The sequence below is a fragment of the Garra rufa genome, chromosome 3, assembly GCF_049309525.1.
Source record: "Garra rufa chromosome 3, GarRuf1.0, whole genome shotgun sequence".
In the NCBI taxonomy this organism is placed as follows: domain Eukaryota; kingdom Metazoa; phylum Chordata; class Actinopteri; order Cypriniformes; family Cyprinidae; genus Garra; species Garra rufa.
Genome location: NC_133363.1, coordinates 6,416,251 through 6,436,899, shown reverse-complemented (window position 1 = coordinate 6,436,899; position 20,649 = coordinate 6,416,251). Strand labels below are relative to the sequence as shown.

The 20,649-nt window shown below is 35.3% G+C and overlaps 3 protein-coding genes across 5 annotated transcripts in view; all 3 read right to left on the bottom strand.

Annotated features, from left to right (window-relative positions):
- tspan5a (tetraspanin 5a) overlaps positions 1 to 6,396 on the bottom strand; it is a 58,020-nt gene extending 51,624 nt beyond the window's left edge. Inside the window, exon 1 of one of the 3 annotated variants that reach the window (XM_073835621.1) lies at positions 5,861 to 6,396. In XM_073835621.1, the coding sequence (XP_073691722.1) occupies positions 5,861 to 5,944 (84 nt within the window). In that variant the 5' untranslated portion in view covers positions 5,945 to 6,396. The remainder of the gene's footprint in view (positions 1 to 5,860) is intronic. The other 2 variants (XM_073835622.1, XM_073835623.1) reach the window with 2 other exon arrangements.
- Positions 6,397 to 8,106: 1,710 nt separating this feature from the next.
- LOC141332441 (uncharacterized) lies at positions 8,107 to 13,551 on the bottom strand. Its single transcript, XM_073837574.1, has 4 exons — positions 13,237 to 13,551; positions 11,136 to 11,760; positions 9,591 to 9,674; positions 8,107 to 9,506 (listed from the first exon to the last, which is right to left on the bottom strand). The coding sequence occupies exons 1-4, from the start codon at positions 13,511 to 13,513 to the stop codon at positions 9,377 to 9,379; spliced, it is 1,116 nt and encodes a 371-aa protein (XP_073693675.1). The 5' UTR covers positions 13,514 to 13,551; the 3' UTR covers positions 8,107 to 9,376.
- Positions 13,552 to 17,410: 3,859 nt separating this feature from the next.
- On the bottom strand, positions 17,411 to 19,673 carry LOC141330852 (serine/threonine-protein kinase pim-2-like). The gene is made up of 8 exons (XM_073835624.1): positions 19,485 to 19,673; positions 19,175 to 19,376; positions 18,796 to 18,890; positions 18,626 to 18,676; positions 18,139 to 18,517; positions 17,861 to 18,037; positions 17,642 to 17,730; positions 17,411 to 17,515 (listed from the first exon to the last, which is right to left on the bottom strand). The coding sequence occupies exons 1-8, from the start codon at positions 19,671 to 19,673 to the stop codon at positions 17,411 to 17,413; spliced, it is 1,287 nt and encodes a 428-aa protein (XP_073691725.1).
- Positions 19,674 to 20,649: the final 976 nt, after the last annotated feature.

Genomic DNA, 20,649 nt, shown 5'->3' with positions numbered 1-20,649 from the left:
GTAGCACAGAAAACACTCAATAATAGCGCCCTCATTACTGAACCTCACAGAGCTGGTGTGAAAGGATGAGCATCCCAGATAATCAGTGAACACTCAAACTAGGTGAAGGGAAAAAGAGATACTGATCTAACTTGTAAAAAATAATCTTCCTTCACACTCTTAAAAATAAAGGCTCCAAAAGGGGATTTCACTGTGATGATATGGAAAAAACATTTCTGGTTCCCCAAAGAAGCTTTCAGAGAACAGTTCTTTAAAAAGAACCATATTCCTTAAAAGGGACCTGTTGTGCACAAATCACTTTTATAAGGTTGTGTGACCGCAGTGTGTGAAAATCCACCTACTCATTTTTACATACACGTCATCGTAGGAAAAAAGTCCCACTTATTTGTGATGATCTTTGCCCTATCTGCTGTATCATCTGCTGTAGATGCTGGAGATATACAATGCCAGCACCAAAGCGGCATTACAAGTGTCAACGAACATCTGACATGGCAAGCCGTTTTAACCTAAAATATACTAGGGCTGCACGATTTGGAGAAAAAATCTAATTGCGATTTTTCTGATCAAAATTGCGATTTGCGATTTAAAATGCGATTTACTACTATTTCATAAAAGAGCAACAGGTTTGATATGGTGGTTTTAACAGCACCAAAGAAAGACCAAGCATAATCACAAAGTATGCTACACTGATCTACTGTTTATTTAAAACCTCTTAAACATTGTTGCCTTTTTTAAAATAAAGTTGTCAGTTATCATGACAAATTAAGAAAATAACTACAGTATCTTAAATAAAATTAAATTAACAATTAAAATTATATAATAAAATATTATTAAAATATTTTATAATAAAAAAAAAAAAAAAAAAAAAAAAAAAAAAAAAATATATATATATATATATATATATATATATATATATATATATATTTTTTCCTTTTTTTTTATTATTATAAAAGATTTTAATAATGTTAATTTAATTTTATAACAAATATATAACAAATATTTTATCAGGAGCGTTTATGCTGGGTTTTTGTGAAATTACGAGATGTTACAAAACTGTTTCATGTAAATTCAATTGATGTACTGAAAAAAACTATATAGGTTACTTTTATGTGGGCAGGAGCGGGACAAAACATGAATGTCGAGGCGGGAACTGAACGAGAAACATATTTCTGCAGATGCGGGACTGAAAAATCCGTCCCGTGCATGTCTCTACATGCAGTGTTAAAATGCCCCCTATTGGTTAAACTCTGCATCAAACGTAATAAGCATGAAGACGTAATATGCACATGAAGTGACCTGTCAAAAACGACTTATATGCTTGTTACCACATTTGATAATCAATCGAAATAATCGCAGCTCTTGCGATTTGAAAATCGCACCCTTTCAAATCGCGATTTCGGTTTAAAAACGATTAATCGTGCAACCCTAAAATATACTATGCGTTACTCAACGTAATTGCATTTTTACTAGTAACAATTCCAATTAGAGAGCTCTACAAATTAATTTTTACTAGTCATATGTCTCCATTGATTTTCATTCATTTTTAATTACAGAGCTCTACAACCTAATTGTTACTAGTAAAAATTCTGTTGTAGAGCTCTGTTATTAAAAATGAATGGAAGTCAAATTAAAGAGCTCTCTAAATCAATTTTTACAAGTAATAATTCCAATTAAAGAGCTCTCTAATTCAGTTTTTACTAGTAAGAATTCGATTAGAGAGCTCTCTAATTCAACTGGTACTAGTAAGAACTGAATTAGAGAGCTCTTTAATTTAATAACAGAGCTCTGCAATTAAACATATCTTTAATGTGTTTTTTACTAGTAAACTTTTAATTATAGAGTTCTGTAATTGCATTTTTACTAGTAATAATTAAATTAGAGTGCTCTCTAATCAGAAATGGTACTAGTAAAAACGGAATTAGAAAGCTCTTTAATTGGAATTGTTACTAGTTAGAATTCAATTGTAGAGCTCTGTAATTAAAAATGAATGGAAGTCAATGGAGACATATGACTAGTAAAAATTAATTTGTAGAGCTCTGTACTTGGAATTGTTACTAGTAATAATTGAGTTAGAGAGCTTTCTAATTGACATTGTTACTAGTAAAAAATAAATTATAGAGCTCTGTAATTGAATTGTTACTAGTAAAAATGCAATTACGACGAGTAACGCTTAGTATATTTTAGGCTAAAATGGCTTTCCATAATCTGAGCTGGAAGATCAAATGAAATGTCCTGGGAAAAAAAATCAGTAAAGTCCCCTATATGTTTAGGAATCAATACCAACGCTTTGTGTGTGAACATCAGCTCCAGACAAAGTTATCATGCATTTGTTTTCCAAGTTGCCTTTCTGAAAGTGCATCTTGGCACATTGTAAGGCTAATGTTGCTAAAGCTACCATTGTCTCTGCCTGTTTTTACCGATGATGCCTTCAAATGCCACCAGAATGATCGTAAATAGGTAAGACCAGCTATGCCGTTATTTTTATTGTGCCATCCTCCCTGTCTGTGTATTCACAATGTTTATTCATAAACATGCATTTTTAGTACAATCAGATGACTGACTTTTAAACCGATTCTGGTCCGAACATATAAGGCTGAACATGCTACTGAGAGTTTCTGACGTTTTTTACTGTGAGAGATTGTCATGTTTTGTTTTTACCGGCTTTTGAAGCTCCGCCCTCTTCTGAAATTTTGCATTTAAAGGGACAAATACAAGAACTGGTGTGTTTTCATACTTGTTTCTAGTCAAAATATCCAAAAATTCTTAAATTGTGACCGTGGACCACAAAATCATAAGTCATAAGTAGCATGGGTATTTTTGTAGGAATAGCCAACAATACATTGTGAGGGTCAAAATTATCTTTTATTCCAAAAAACATTAGGATATTAACCATGTTCCATGAAGATATTTTGTACATTTCCTACCATAAATATAACAAAACTTAGTTTAGTATTAGTAATATGTATTGCTAAGGACTTCATTTGGACAACTTTAAAGGTTTTCTCTTTAAAGATTTTCTCCCACCTTCAGATTCCAGATTTTCAAATAGTTGTATCTCAGCCAAATATCGTGCTAACAGCATCTCCAATCTCGATTTAAAAAAAATGTACCCTTATGACTGGTTTTGTGGTCAAGGGTCACAATTAAGATGGATTTACTGGATAAGCAGAATGATTGAAGATATTGAGTGTTTTTAAGCAAAATGTGATCTAGCAAATGCATCTTAATTTAAGAAGTATTAGATATTTAGACTAGAAATATTACAAAAATACTAAGTAAAATAAGCCTTTTTTTGCAGTGTAAAAATGATCTGTTGGGTATTATGAGCTAAAACTTCACATCCACACTTTGGGGACATCAGAGACTTATATTACATCTTGTAAAAAGGGACATAATAGGTCACCTTTAAAGTGTTTTTATAAAAGTGTAGGAGTGTTGTAACATGGGCTGATTTATAACATCATGAATTCAACCAATTATAAATGAGTTACAGGGGTGAAATCACTATTATGCAAGACATCCAGCCTCCTGGGGTGACAGTAGATAGACAGTAGACTGACTCTTTATAGAACAGGATTTTGCGATAAAAGGGTATAATTTCATTTTTGGCTTATAATTTGAAAGGGATCCACAAAGATTTCATAACATTTGCCACAACTGCTTTTCAATGTGGCACTTTATTGGCCACAAAAGTTATATTACAAAAATTATGTAACTTAAAACCGTCTAGATATTATCGTGGTCACATGATGATATGAAATGATAGGTCTTCCAGGCAAAAAGTGTAGATTTTAAAATATAATCTTATTCTAACATAAAAGGTCTTTAAAGTTGTGTTTTAGGCCATTAAGCTTTGGCACAATCTGTCAAACGAACTAAAACCAAAAGCACAATATGGATTAATCCCTTCATCAAGTATTTTTGCTGTGTGTTTCACTCCGTTCAGGTGATCAGCTCGTAATCCGGTGTTTTCCGCATCTCAGAACGGCTCGGTTCACAGTAAATGCAGTTAACTCGTTTATTGCATGTGCTGTGAGTTTAGCGCACATTTGGAAATGCATCAGCCACCAGTTTTGCTTTATTTTTGTGGCAGAGGATTACAGCATTTCACTAGATTTATTGAGACGTGTTTTTTGTAAGCCTGTTTTCAACGAAGCTGGCGTTTTCCGTTAAAATGAAAGCTCATTTTCATTTATTTTAGTGCAGTTGTTTTATAATATTTGTGACCCTGGACCACAAATCCAGTCTTAAGTAGCATATTAAATATTACATTTTGTAGCAATAGCCAAAAATACATTGTATGGGTCAAAACTGTCAATTTTTCTTTTGTGCCAAAAATCATTAGGATATTAAGTAAAGATCATGCTCCATAAACATATTTTGTAAATTTTCTACCATAAATATATGAAAACTTAACTTTTTATTAGTAATATGCATGGCTAAGAACTTCATTTAGACAACTTGAAAGGCAATTTTCTCAATATTTAGATTTTTTTGCACACTCAGATTCCAGATTTTCAAATAGTTGTATCTCAGCCAAATATTGTCCTATCCTAACAAACCATGCATCGATTGAAAGGTTATTTATTCAGCTTTGTTATTTATTAATGTCATGTAAAATCTTAATTAAAAAAATAAACACTACCCTTATGACTGGTTTTGTGGTCCACGGTCACATATTAGCTACTACTGTCATAGGAATAACTACAATATAGAATTGTTTTTATTTTTATTATTATTATATTCTAATTTGTTTGGCTTCCTAAATTAGCAGTGTGAATGTAATTTAGACTGAGACAGTTCACCTCAAATAAAAAGAGGGTTGAGTCCATTTACTATTCTTAGTTAAGAACATGAGTTGGAGCTCTTAATTCTGAACTCTCAAAGTGCATTAGACAGAAGAAAATAACTTTCAAATGTACACATTTTTCATTTGTCTTTTTTAAAATATCTCTAAAATACTTCATATTATCATCATACTATCGTATCATGAGATGTTGATTAATTCACGCTCAAGATGGACAAGAAGACTGCAATCCTTAAATTACTAGACATTTTTTAAATTATTATTATTATTTTTTTTTTCTATTTTAGATGTTTAAACTTAAAAGTGGTAGGTTGGGGTGGAAAATATCGGGGATGCAACAACAAGCAATTTTGAACAACTGAATCAGAAGTTATTGACAAGCTAAATTAAAATTAGTGCATACGTGCAAAAATGTCTAGTCTAAGATCTCACTCCAGTAACAATATCACTCTTTTCCAACAGTTTAGAAATAAGTTGTATTTATAATTTAGAAACTATAATTTGAAGCAGACAACAATGGGCACATATTAAAGTTTTAGACACACAGTTACAGACGCTGAAACATAATGTGGTCTTTCAGTAAGCTTCCTTTGAAATGACTGCATTTTCACAGCCAAGATGTAATATTGTACTCAGTCCAAAGCAGGATGGAGAATACATGTGTTCATCCATACAGTAAGGTCGATGCATTGCTTCACAGAGAGAAAGCCGATTATCTGTAGTACGCACTTGACTCAGCTGCTGTCATGAACATCTGAGAGATAAACGGATGGAAGATCGCAATGAAATGAGTTTATATGAACACAAATAGAGGACCGGAGGCTTATGCTTTCAGCTCAACGTAGAAAAATCGACAGCTCTTGATTTAATCGACAAATAGTGCTTGTCTTGTACAGTATAACACCGGCTTCTCGCGTTTCAAACAAACGAACAAAGGAGCAGCGGACTGGAGCGAAATACCCAGATATCAGACTTCATTCACATGCACTGACATCAAGAAAACACTGATACATTATAAACAAAGGACATGGGCTTGCAAAGACAAGCTCTTACCCAAAATATTATGTTAAATCCAAATATGAAATATTTGATGCAGCAGCTGACTTCTTGACCCTTGAAATGCTTTCCCGACATCATTTGGCTCGTTTTCTCCAGCGCGAACTGCTGGGTCACATAAAAAAAACGCGAAGCAGGTTCAGTTTGATTATTCCGCTCTTAGGACATCGGTGTCAAACTGTCCCAGCAATGTTATTATCCGCATAAAAGAAACATAACGCTGACCAACTTCAACCGCGCCTAAATTAAGTACAAGGCTGACTGTCATTTATAAACAAATCCGCTGACTTTAACACTGTGCGTCTCGAAATAACAGTCCGTCCTTCTCCGCAATTAGTTCACATCGCTCTTTTTTCACTTGACATGGCTGCTTTTGATTGACAGCGCTGAGAACCAATCAGCGGCTGTGCTTCAATCCTCCCCCACTAGGATGCACCGCCCCACACGAGCACGCGCGTAAGTAGTTTTCGGCACTCTGCGTGTGCGCGCAGCGTTGCTTAATTTTTAGGCTGTAGTTTGATACACAGTTTATTCTGTAACAAATTAGTTAGAACGATCGCTTTTCGTAAACTTTAGTTTATTTTAAAAAGTTAAATTATTGCTGTCTGTCCCTGCTGAAATAAACAGCCAAAACCAGCCTAGGCTGTTTGGCTAGTCTTAGCTGGTCAACAGCCTTGTTTTAGCTGGTTATAGCTGGCCAGCAGGCTGGTTTTAGAGGGGTTTTGCCCACTTCACCAGCAAAAACCAGCCTGGGTGATCAGGTAAAACCAGCTACTTCCAGCTTAAACCAGCTAAGACCAGCCAACCAGCCTAGGTTGGTTTTAGCTGTTTTCCTTTTTCAGCAGGGGTATGCTGGGGAGATGAAGATCAGTGATGTTTTTATGCATAGGGGAACGATTAAATATTTAATGAATATTTACTATGTTATAACCTAAAAACCCTGCTGAAAAAAAAAACAGTTAAAACCAGCCTAGGCTAGTTGGCTGGTCTTAGCTGGTCAACCAGCCTTGTTTTAGCTGGTTATAGCTGGTCAGCAGGCTGGTTTTAGAGGGGTTTTGGCCACTTCACCAGCTAAAACCAGCCTGGCCAGACTGGGTGACCAGCTAAAACCAGCTACTTCCAGCTTAAACCAGCTAAGACCAGCCAACCAGCCTAGGCTGGTTTTAGCTGTTTTTTTTTTCAGCAGCTGTTTTTATGCATAGGCGAACGATTAAATATTGAATGAACATGTACTATGTTATAACCTAAAAACCCTGCTGAAAAAAAAACCCAGTTAAAACCAGCTTAGGCTAGTTGGCTGGTCTTAGGTGGTTTAAGCTGGAAGTAGCTGGTTTTAGCTGGTCGCCCAGCCTGGCCAGGCTGGTTTTAGCTTGTGAAGTGGCCAAAACCCCTCTAAAACCAGCCTGCTGACCAGCTATAACCAACTAAAACAAGGCTGGTTGACCAGCTAAGATCAGCCAACTAGCCTAGGCTGGTTTTAACTGTTTTTTTCAGCAGCTGTTTTTATGCATAGGGGAACGATTAAATATTGAATGAACATGTACTATGTTATAACCTAAAAACCCTGCTGAAAAAAACAAAAAACAGTTAAAACCAGCCTAGGCTAGTTGGCTGGTCTTAACTGGTTTAAGGTGGTCTCCCAGCCTGGCCAGGCTGGTCAGGTTGGTTTTAGCTGGTGGTTTCCCAGGAAACCAAAAGTAGCCAAAACCCCTCGAAAACCAGCCTGCTGACCAGCTATGACCAGATAAAACCAGGCTGGTTCACAAGCTAAAACCAGCCAACCAGCCTAGGCTGGTTTTAGCTGGGGGGTTTTTCAGCAGGGAAGCTTATGCTTTTCATAATATTACAAACCTAAATTATATTGAATCATGTAATATGTGGGCATATATAACAAAATAAAATAAAAATCTTATGGAATATAGAACAGAATATATAAGCATGTGTTTCTACTCCCACTTTACATTCATTTTAAAGTATAAAAACTAAACTGGAATGTTGTGTCTAAACCAAGAATCACTGTAATTGCTCACAGAATAAAGTGAAAGGAAATTCTAGACCAGATTGTTTCAGTTTCATAATCCCAAGGGCCAAAGCATCAGAGATTTCCCAAAGATTTCCCTAAGATTTTTTGTCTGAACTGTAAATAAGCAAAATTTCAAAATCTCAAATTTCAAATCCAGATTCAAAGAGTTAAATAAAATCATAAGATTCCTCGTTCCAACCATATATACACTTATTTTATTTTTAGCTATATTAATAATTACATAAGTCAGTTATAGAGATATGAAACTGTGAAATTCTTCAAAATAGGTGAACACTGTTGTTGCATTAATATTGAAAGTAACCTTGCCTACTTTTTTTTTGCTCTATTATGACATCCTGTGGACAAAAGTACATCTGCAATGTTCTCCCCAAGGAGTTCTCAATAAAAAGAAAAAGGAAAAAGCATGACTTTAAGTTGTTGCAAAATACCTCCTGATTGACAGCAAATATTTGCAGATAACTGTTGCAGTTGCATTGTGAATGTTTATATGTTTATAGTTTGTGAGCAATTTGTTTAAAGAAACAGTTTACACAAAAAAATTGAGTTTGTTTCCTCATCAGAACATATTTGGAGAAAATTCATCATCACTTGCTCACTGATGGATCCTTTGCAGTGGGTGCAGTCAGAGTCCAAATATTACATAAAAACATCACAATGATCCACAAGTATCAAATCCATCCCTGTTGTCCTCTGACATTAAAATCCAACTAGACAATCCAGACAATCAAAGTTAAAAATGTCTTACTGATGAATTTGTTTATTGCAAACATGCAGCTTTTCACCTCACAGGGTGATAATGGACTGGACTTGTTTGGATTACTTTAATGTTTCTAACAGCTGTTTGGACTCTCATTCTGACGGCACCCATTCACTGCAGAAGATCCTTTGGAGAGCAAGTGATGCAATGCTACATTACTCTAAATCTGATGAAGAAACAAACTCATCAACATCTTGGATGGCTTAAACATGAGAAAATGACAGCAATATGTAACTCTGGAACACAAAACCAGTTTAAGTAACACAAGTATATTTGTAGCAACAGAGTCGAAATGATCCTTTATGCCAAAAGATTTTGTCCATGAAGACATTTTATAAATTTCCTATTTATAAATTTGGACAACTTTAAATGCAATTTTCTCAATATTAAAATAATATTACACATTTTTTCTACCCTTAGATTCCAGATTTTCAAATAGTTGTACCTCAGCCAAATACTGCTATCCTAACAAAGCTTATTTATTCAGATTTCAGATGACGCATAAATCTCAATTTTAAAAAACTGACCCTTATGACTGGTTTTGTGGTCCAGGGTCACATATTCCTTTAAGCAGATAATCATGTGTTTTTCTGTGTTCAAGTCAAAAATTATAAGCAATACAGAAATTCAGGATTCACATACTTTTTCCTGCAACTGTCATTTCCTCAAATACTTCAGAAACTGTTTGATTTTTTGCAGTCCTGCTCAGTTTTCATTGAGCAGTCGGCTGGCACACACATCTCTCTGCTCTGATATCCTTTAGCTCTTTTATAATGATGTCCGCTGTGTCACTGCTGTACATCACGATGAGAGATGACAGGCCTTGTGGAGTGCAGTCTGATCTAGAAAATATATGAAAACAGTTTCAAGGTCAACATCTGTCATTCATAAGTATAAAAAGCCGAATCAGAAAAGATTGAATGCACCTTTGTAAAACATTTTCTCCATGGTGTTTTCGATGTCTCTGAACAGTCATGGATGACGCAGATATTTCTTTCAAACAAATACCTCTAAAAAGGCAACAAAGGGAAGGACATTATTATTTTGTTCTATAACATACAATGATTACATAATGCAATTATTTGCCAAATTATTTGCTGTTAACCATAGACAGGTGTTTAGGAAGAGAGGCTACTTTGAAAGTGTTTGCCACAAGCTTTCTGAAGTACAGTAGTCAGCATTTGAAGTGGATCAAAACCTTTCATTAAAGTTATTCTAAAACCAAAACAATATCGGTTCTGGTCTTGGGACAACTTTGATGAACTTTTTTGATCCACTTCAAATGTTGACTAATAGTTATTGTCAAGCCAATGTTTTTTTACTTTAACAAGTGAATTTATATTGAATACAACAAACACACCCTTATAGTACATAACTGAATGGACAGAATAATTAAAGGAAACAGAATGAGTAAGACTTTCTAAGCAAAGCCCCGTTTTGATGAACTGACTCACTGGAAAGAACTTTTCAGCATACATATGAGGACAGTTTAGAATCATCTGATTCACCAGAAATGATTGGACTTTCCAGTCTATGAAGACAGTTTAGAATCATCTGATTCACCAGAAGGAATTGGACTTCCAAGTCTAATAATAAAAATATGCATTACAATTCAAATCTATTGACACAAATAGATAAAGTGCTATAAAAGAAACACTTAACAGTGTTTTTGGATATTTTCTTTCCACTAGTCTGAAAAAAACCCCTCAAAATCTCAAACTTGATAGGTACATTTTTGTCTCCCCTTAAGTGTTAAAAACAGTCATTAAAGTATCTCTAAGTACACTTAAGTGACCTTTTAAATAAGTAGTTCACTTTCAGAACAAAAATCTACAGATAATGTACTCACCCCCTTGTCATCCAAGATGTCTTTCTTTCTTCAGTCGTAAAGAAATGGTGTTTTCTAAGGAAAACATTTCAGGATTTCTCTCAATACAATGGACTTCCATGGTGCCCCAAGTTTAAACTTCCAAAATGCAGTTTAAATGCAGCTTCGAATGGCTCTAAATGATCCCAGCCGAGGAAGAAGGGTCTTATCTAGAGAAACAATCGGTTATTTTCTAAAAACATTATTAACCTTATATACTTTTTAATCTCAAACGCTTGTCTTGCCGAACTAGACAAGACAAGCATTTAAGGTTAAAAAGTATATAAATTGTAATTGTTTTTTAAGAAAATCACCCATTATTTTTTCCTCAGCTGTGATCGTTTAGAGCCCTTTGAAACTGCATTTGGAAGTTCAAACTCGGGGGTCCATTATATGGAGAGAAATCCCGAAATGTTTCACTCAAAAAACATAATTTCCTTACGACTGAAGAAAGAAAGACATGAACATCTTGGATGACAAGGGGGTGAGTACATTATCTGTAAATCTTTGTTCTGAAAGTGAACTACTCCTTTAACCTCCATCAAACTCCATGTAAATCCCCCTGACTCATCACTATGTTTTATTTCAGACAGAGAGGTCATACCTACAAATACTTATGTTGAAATTAGACGGCTGTAGTATCCATTGACTCAACTTGCTCGTATGAAGGTTGACATGATGTACGTACAGCTTGCATGCAGCTACATGCCTCCCGTGCCTCAGATGTAATCTCTGTCTGTCATATTCATAGCTGGCCATGCAGCTCGGCCTGTGCCTGTGCTCTGAACGCCCTCCTGCTGCCCTCTCCTGGTGCTCCATCGATTTGCTCCTGTAGACCACTAGGAGCGGCTGGCTGAGAGAGCTGGCGTTCAAGCAGTAGAGGCTCTGTGTCAGGGCTTCATGGAGGACCAAGCTGCCGCTCTCATCTCCAAAGCGCAGCTGGAAGCCTAAGATATCTGAGTGGCGCGGTGGCTGGGATATTGCAGCTGTCACGTCAAAAACGTCATAGCCTGATGGGGGCAGCCGGTCCAGACTTAATAAGTGCTCTGCAAGAGGGCCGCTAATGCTCAGGTTCTCTCGTCCCGGGGAAAGACTGTGTACTGTGACCATCACACTAAGCGGCTTGTGATGAAGAGTCTTCCTCAGCAGGACCAGCTCTGCAATCTTCATGAAGGGACTCAGCTGGGACATGTTGAACCAGATCCATCCCGGAGTGCCATACTTTGAGTCTTTTGGTTGAAAAGATTAAGCAGCATTTAATCATACTTGGAAAAACTTTTTAGTAGTATTTATTAGACTGTTTTTATATAACTTTGTAGGCTGTCAAACCTTTTATGCATCAAGGTTTTTTCAAATAAGGATAAAAATACAAGTCATTTCAATGCATGTACAGTGGGACCCAAAGCCACATCGATAATATGGGATTTTTTGGGGGGGACTTTTCTACTTTAAATTAAATATATAAAAATTGATTAAAAAGAAACTTATTTTATATCAGCAACATTTCTCATTTTCGTTTAGTTTAATTTGCTACACTAAAAAAACTATTACTAATAAAATGAATAAAAATTTCACAGACCTATTTAAAAAAGAAATTAATAATAGATGGCACAAATAACAAAACTTATTAAATTACTAAAACTTTAACAAAAATGACAATAAATCTAAAACATAAATAAAATATATAATAAAACACTTTAAAATATACAAAATATAAAAACAAAAACTATTTCAAAATAAAAAAGTATAGACCTGTTTAAAAAAATAATGGCACAAACAACAAAATTATTAAATTACTAAAACTTTATCAAAAATCGAAAATAAATATAAAAAAACACTTGAATTAAATAAAACAATAAAACATTTAAAATATACAAAATATAAAAACTAAAATTCATTTAAAATAATAAAAACTATCACAATATCTTAATAATACTCAAATAACACTGGGAGAAACTGAAAAGTAAGACATTTTAAAAGTCAACTTTTTGCTTAAATTATGAATAATATAATTTGTACGGAGCTCATTTTCATTTAGTTTAGTATGACACACTAAAATAACTATTATTAAAATGAATAAAATAAAATGAATAAAAACTGTATAGAAAAATATAAAAAAATAAAAAAGAAACAAAATTACTAGACGTAAAAAAAAAAATTAAAATAAAATTATAATGTAAAAACGTTTTAAAATTCAACTTTGCAAGGAGCTTATTTTTATGTAGTTTAATATGAAGCACTGAAATAACTTATTAATAAAATTAATAAAAACTATATAGACATTTAAAAAATTATATAAAAAGATTAAGTTTTATTAGGTTGAACTAAAATAAAATAAAAAACACTTTAAATAAATAAAACACATAATAAAGCACTTTAAAATATAGGAAAAATAATAATAAAAACTATCATAATATCTTAATAATACTCAACACGGGGAGAAACTGAAAAGTAAAATATTTTATAACTTTTTTGCTCAAATTATTACAGTAATACAATTTGTAAGAAAACTTTAGATTCAATTAAAAATAACACAAATGCATTTTCAAAGTTGCGACTTTTTGACCCTCACTCTATTACATTGTTATATTTAAAAACATTTTTTTAAGGTAAAGGTAGTGTAAAATGTCGTTTTAAGATGAGAACATTTATAGATTTTAATATTCGATTCAGTTTATTCAGATTAAAAATGTAAAGAACTTTACCTTCGATGCTCCGGAAGCTCTGCACAAGAGTCCCATCAGCAGCGCTCAAGTCTCTCGCCTGTGCGTCTAGTGACTGGTAAACGTGCTTCATATAGGGGTGTGGCTTTGCCTGCTGAGGCGCAGACAGTTTGTTTATATGCAACATCTCCAAAATAGCTTTGCTCAGGTCTCGATCCTCCAGTTCCTCCCCATGATCCTCCATTAACACCAAACCGCGAGTCCCTCCTAGTCCTATGACAGCAATTAGGAAGCATAAAAATGATGCTGAAAACCTCATTCTGCAAAAATGAAAGAACTGACAGATTTGGTGAAGAAAGTCGGGCCCTGATTCTCCTCACAGCTCGGTCAGGAAACAGCGGGGACAGCAGATCCTCGCTCACTTATTAGTGGGTGGGCAGAATTCACAGGCCAAACACTGAAAAAAGCAATTACCGCTTTCCCACAGAAAAGCCTGGAATGTCACACTCCATTTGACAGGCATTGTGCTCTCGGTTTTCCTGCCGCAAAGTGAACAGGCTTGTTTTGGTTTGAGACTTTAGTGCCTTTCACTTACTTGAATCAAGGGCTCTTTTCAACCTGTGGCTCTTTCTCAGTGTAAGCGGATAGTGCGCTTCTCGTCTGCACTCACATTCTTGGCACAAACAAAGTATCAAGTGCAAGCTCTTGGTTATAACTTTGAGATTCATCTTGCTGCTTTCTAGGGTGCATACCCTTGTGAAAAAAAGCATACTTTATTGTATTTGTAATATATTCCCTGTTTTAATAGTACATTGCAAATATACTAACAAAACATGTACTATCTTTAAATATATAAAAAGTAAATGAGCATCATGCTTTTGCCTGTTTTCACAATACAACTTTTAACACACTTTGTAATAATTGTTAATAATTTAGTATATTTAAAAATATATATTTTACAAAAATATACTTGAATTGAAATCTCTTTATATATCTTTTTTATAAGTATATTTATTTGCTCTTTACTTAAATATATTTAATGAATATTTTTTAACTGTGAGCTGAAAATGATCACTGTAACAATGCATCGAAAGTATACTTTCAAAGTACATTATTAAATAACCTTAAGTTGTAATATATTTTAAGTCACATATTAAGTCATTTTTAAGTTTACTTCACTTCATTACTTTGACACATTGCTTTCAGAAAGTAATAAATAAATAAAGCGAATGCATTATAAAGTGTACAGTCAAGTAAACACTGTCTATATTGCAGAGCCAAAAATTGAAGTTCACTCACTATTCATTAATATTATATCATTGCATTATTATAACATATCTTGCTGAATTTTATGGAGAAATAAAGTCTCAAAAAAAGAAATAGAAATCAAATTCAGCAAAAACGTGACGTTTTAAAAGTGTGTTGCTGCTGTTACAATGTAGTTTTTTCCTTTTTTTATGTTTGTTTCTTTAAGTGTTTTTTTATTTAAAAACATGGCTGGTGCATTTTATGTTTTGCAATGCTAAAACCATTTGAGGTTTAAATAAACACTGTTTGAATTGTTAATAATGTGTTTCTGTCATTAAAGTTATGTATTTATTGTAATGACCTTGAAAATTGGATTCAGCATTGGGGGAAATTTAGTATATTTTTACTCAAAAATAATACATTTATAGTATATTGCTTGTGTGTTTCAAAGACACTCGTGATAATTTGTAATGTACAAAACCTTTACACTTTAATATCACTAATCAAGCATGTAATTAGGCATATACTTAAAGTGTACTAAGTATACTTTAAGTTGTTCCAATTTAGCACATAAGAGTACACTAAATACACTTAAAGTTATGCTTTACTATAATTTAATTACAACTAAAATATACTTAGCACAAAATTAGTTGTTCCAAAATAGCACACTTCAAGTTAACTAATCATGAACACACTTGAAGTATACTGATAATTAGTCTGGCTGCAAGTATACTTGGCATATTTTTTTTTCACTAGGGTATGTGAGCTATAGATGTCACTATTGCCTAATTTCATGACTGGTATTTTCAAAAACACACCAATGGAACTTTACACAAACGATTTTATGTAAATAAATGATTCGGAATCACTAAAATTACAGAGTGTTTTCACGAAGCGCCATCAATCAGTCATATTGGCGGCACTGAATGTAAACAATGCCACTGAACCAAACAAAACTCCTATTTTTGCTGATTATTGCTACTGAAAAAATGGTCAATTATTGTTGTACTCATTGGTCAGACCGGGGAAAAACATTTGGAGTACTATAGACAGCCAAAAGTCACAGAGAAGAGCAAAAAAAAACTGTCTGGAGAACAAAAGGTGTTTGTGGTTGGCCACAAACAGACATTTTGAGGGGCAGTGGTCCATACCAAAAAAAGTGGCACCAATGGGGTGGGTGCTTGTTAATACAAATGATCCAGTTGTTACAGAAATACAATTAAAAGAGAAGACAGCACACTCTGTATTTAAAAAAAAAATGTTGACTTTATTAGTTAGATGTTTTGATGAGTGTGTGCTCTCCCTCACTCTCTGATCCTGTTTCTGCCTCATCTTCAATGGAATTAGGGGAGAGTGGGGTAAATTAAGCCAGTGGGTAAGTTGACCCACCCCCTGTATCTTGGCAACTACACTTTAACTGTAATTTGACCAAGGCACCTTTACTTTAAAAACTTGTAACTACTTTTTTTTTGGCTTGTCAAAGTAAAATTTGATCATAACAGATGGTAGATGGTTGTTTCATTAATGCAAATTTATCCAGGTCTAAAAATATTTATGATACATTTAGTTGATTTAGCAACATATAAAACTATGCAAATCATTTAGCTAAATATTAGCCTGAATTTGTAAGCTAGCTAGTATTTTTTTCCCAAAATAGCAGCTATGGGGCAAAGTGAATAGTTAAGTTAAATCCCTGAATTCTAAACTGGTATTTATTGTAATATTTAGTTGATCATATAGACCTACATATTATGTATAGTTTATTTGATAGAGACAGTGTACAAGTGCACCAAACCCTTCTCTGATAAGAACCAGAAAATGCTTTTCATCACATTATAATCAGATATATCTCTCCACCTATAGGAAGGTTACAACTTAAGTGTTCAACATATTGTTTCAGAAATGCAAACAATTAAACACTGAAATTTTCATTTGGTTGGTTTTATGTTGTTAATGTTAACTTAATGAAGAAAAAATATGACTGTTTGTAAAAGTAAATGATTAAATTAGTTTTTAAATAAATTACATATTTCACATTTGAATCAGATTCAGTCAGATGGCCATTTTACACCCAGATGGAGCATCTTACACTCATTTAATATTTTACAACATAAATCTATTTTCTATACTAATAAACAAGTAATTTACAATGTTTACATTATTTTATTTTACTAACTATTTTTAGGCCTACTATTAATATTTTTAATAAATTATTCTAAATATGATGTGTTATAGATTACTAGTATCATGACAAGTGATTATAACGGGAAATACACCTAAATACTATACATAAAAACTGCTAAATATTCTATGATTGACTTGACTTGTTGGAGCTTTGAATTCATGTTTGCAATTTTGAACTGCCTTATTTTTTTCCCTCCCTTGATCTTTTTTGTGAAGGCATTGTTTTGTCTACAAAGTGTGCCAATGACAGCACATTTTGTGTTATTTATATTAAATCTAATCAGGTATAATAATTTGATTAGACATTCTAATTCTAACATGGATATTTTGTTGTTAGCATCTTTTAGAAGCCCGAGAGCAAATCATTACCATAAGAAATACAAAAACAAACTACCAAATTACTAATTGAGCGGATGACCCACTGACTGTAATGTGGATGAACTGCATCTACCTGTTAACACAACGAGCTTCGTGAGCGAGCGCACAGATTGTGAGTGATGCTGCGGAGCGGGCAGGAAAACACGGATCAGCGGATCTTTAGCTGAACGGTAACAGAACGCTTTGAGCTTGTCTAGGGAGCCATGACAAGAAACTCTCAGCTGGCAGTGGAGCTGTGTCATTGTGAGGTGAAGGCAGAGAGCTCTGGCATTTGGACAGCTGTGGCAGAAACCTCAAGAATGCAGTGGCCATGATGGGACAAACAAAAAGGGGCAACCAAAAGAAGTATGTACAATATATACACATCCCTCTGGAAGCAGCACCGCCAGACGCTAATACTGCTTCCTCAAGCCAAGGCGCAAGACGCTACACGAGGCCTGCTCACCCCGCAAGACGCAAAAGCGAGAGGAGGGATGGAAGCGTCTCCCACTGCAGCCCGCAAGACGCAAAGCTGCATGAGAGACACCAACTGGAGTGGTCTTATAAGACGACCTGAAACCACAGAAAAAACAACAGGTTTTGACCTTTTGGTTTCTTCCTAAGAGAATTTGTTTTTAGCTGATCTCAGGTTCACTACCTTAAACCAGTTGTGGGACAAGATTTTCCCCAGGTCAATACGCCGACTCGGATTCTCACGGAGGAGAGCCCTGAGGAGGCGACAGCATTCTGTGCAGGAAGACGGGAAGGACGTTTGATAACCTTACACTTCGCATCTGCTCTATCTGACTCTTATTCTAAGCTGTAAGATGTTTTGTGTGTTTCTGAAGTAGTTCTTTTTTTGTGATGAAGATCTCACCTTTCGACAGGCCGGGTTTGGAGCAGCGCTTGTTCTGCAGCAGGAACAGGTCGTAGTCACAGGGGAAACGTCCACACAACAATGCGAACATCACAACCCCTAGTGACCAGACCGTCGCTGGCTTGCCGTAGTACTTCCTCCTGCGGTGGTACTCTGGAGGGGCGTACGCTGCTGTGCCTAGAGGAGAGTGGAGATTGTATAATGTGTAAGTTTGCTTTAACACAGGAGGAGTGATCTGTATCAGTTAGAATAGAAGAAACTAATTATATCACACATACCACAGTATGACCTGTACGATGAGCTCCTCAGAATGTCCCCGCATCCGAAGTCGATCAGCTTGACTCTGAATGTCTCCCTGTTGATCAGGAGGTTCTCCAGTTTGATGTCACGGTGGAGCACTCCGCGGAGGCAGCAGATGTTTGCAGCGTGAGCCGCCTGCCACATGATCTGCCTTGTTGTTCTTTCGCTGAGGCTTCTACCGTGACGCCTGATGAACTGAAGCAGATTCTCACAGGGAGAGGGACATTCGAGGATCAGGACGAAGTGGTCAGGGTGGTCAGTCCAGTCCAGCAGCCGGATGATTTCTGGCACACTGGGACCTCTATTAGCCAGGATGGTGAGGGCGATTTCTTTTGGAAGGGGGTTTGGATGATCGGGCTGGAGGAATTGAGTTTTTATGATAGTAACATGAGATTCTCAAATAGGGACTTGTGTTAATGTTAATATAAGATGTTGTATATTGTTTATATAGTGCAATGTACTTACAATGAAAATACATGCTGTGCTCTTTGTCTTCGAGACGTATTTCAAAGCCACCTGATGACCAAAACCAAAAACTTAATTTATGAAAAGCAAAGAGGGCTAAGAGTATAGGATGAGGATAAGACAGAACAAATATTTGCTGGCTTGTTAATGTGTTATTTATATTTACTTACTTTACGATCATCATACAAACGTCTCCCTTCGTACACCACACCGAATCCACCTTTCCCCAGCTGATCGCCAACGGTGTAGCGGCTAAAGATGTAGTCTATTAAAAAATAAAATAACATGGAATTGTGATGTGTCAGGCAGTATTCACAATAAAAGTAATTTTTATGTAATTATACATTTTAATGACTGGATGAATATTTGAACACATTAGTACATATAGACATAAAACAGTAATGTTAACATGTCATGGAATACAGATCTAATCATGGCCTTGAAGTGGATGTTGGTGCTGATGTACATTTTGATATCGTGTTTGATCATATTAATTTTTAGAGTTTAGAGAAACAAAACACATTCTCATAACATGGTTGTGTGATTTACCATCACTACTTCTTCCAGCCTCTGCCACCTTCCTCTTCTCTCCCTCATCCTGCTGCTGCTCCACCTCTCCCTGACCTGAGCTGCTCTCTGGAGGCTGTTTTTTGGCAGCTCGAAAGAAAGAGTGAAGCCTCTGCCACCACTTCCTACTCTTTCTTTTCTCCTCAACTCTCTCTGCGTCTTTCCTCTCCTCCTCCTTCTCCTCCTTCCTTTCCTCCTCCTCTTTCCTCTCCTCCTCCTCTTTCCTCTCCTTCTCCTCCTTCCTCTCCTCCTCCTCTTTCCTCTCCTTCTCCTTATCTACTACCTCTCCTACTTCTCCTCCCTCCTCTCCTACTCCTCCTCCTTCCTCTTCTCCTCCTCCTCCAGCACCAACAGGGGTCTCATCGCGGGGATGAGGATGTTGAACCGCCATGTTGGTGCTGGGTTTTGGGGGTGTACTAAGATGTTGTTCGTACACCTCGTCAACTGTCATCGGACTGACTTTTGTTCCTCGCTGTCCCATCGTTGTGAAAACTCACTGACCTCTACAATAAACCCACAAACAATGTCAGGATGTCAAATCGTAAGACAACATCTGTATTGCAAACTGTACCGTATCTGTACCGTAATTGTTGTTTAAAGCGTTGGCATAACAACGCAACGGCATTGCCATAGAAACCAGCGCACATTCCGTCATAAGGTTTTGAGCGTCGCTAAACTTTGATGATTCCCGTTCAGTCCAATATCAATAAAACATGGTAGTAAAATCCATTAAAAATGTTTTTATAAATATATATATATATATAAATCCAGTAAATTGTTTTTTGGTATTAAATATTAATGGAGCATAACATTTTTAATGGAGCATATATTTTTGTGGTTTATATCCAAATACTTTTTGGGCTATATGACAACGCAAATCCCTGGTCAACATGTCTTTATTTATTTAGCTGTCAGTATTTGTCATTTTGTTAGTTTCTCGTCTATTAAGCGTGTAATATGTTCAGATTTGGATTACAGTCCGGTGGAATCTGAAGTCGTTAAACCTCCATTTCGCGTGCAAAAATATTAAATGAAGAAAAAGTAGGTAAATAGATACAATAAACGTTTTTAACCTAAATAAATACATTTAAAAGGATAGTTTACCCAAAAATTAAAATTCGATGTTTATCTGCTTACCCCTAGGGCAGTTTGTCAGTAATATAATGGCAGTGAATGGGCACTAAACATTTGAAAGTAAAAAAAAAAAAAAAACATGCACAGACAAATCCAAATTAAACCCTGCGGCTTGTGAGGATACACTGATGTCCTAAGACACGAAATGATCGGTTTTTGCGAGAAACTGAACCGTATTTATATCATTTTTTACCTTTGATACAAAGCAATATCCATCTGTCCTGAGCGCGAGCTTTTCATCGTGCACGCGCTCTGGCGTAGTATACGCAAACACCGGAAGGGGAAATCGCTGAAAAGTCAACAGTCCCGGATGTTTTCGCGCA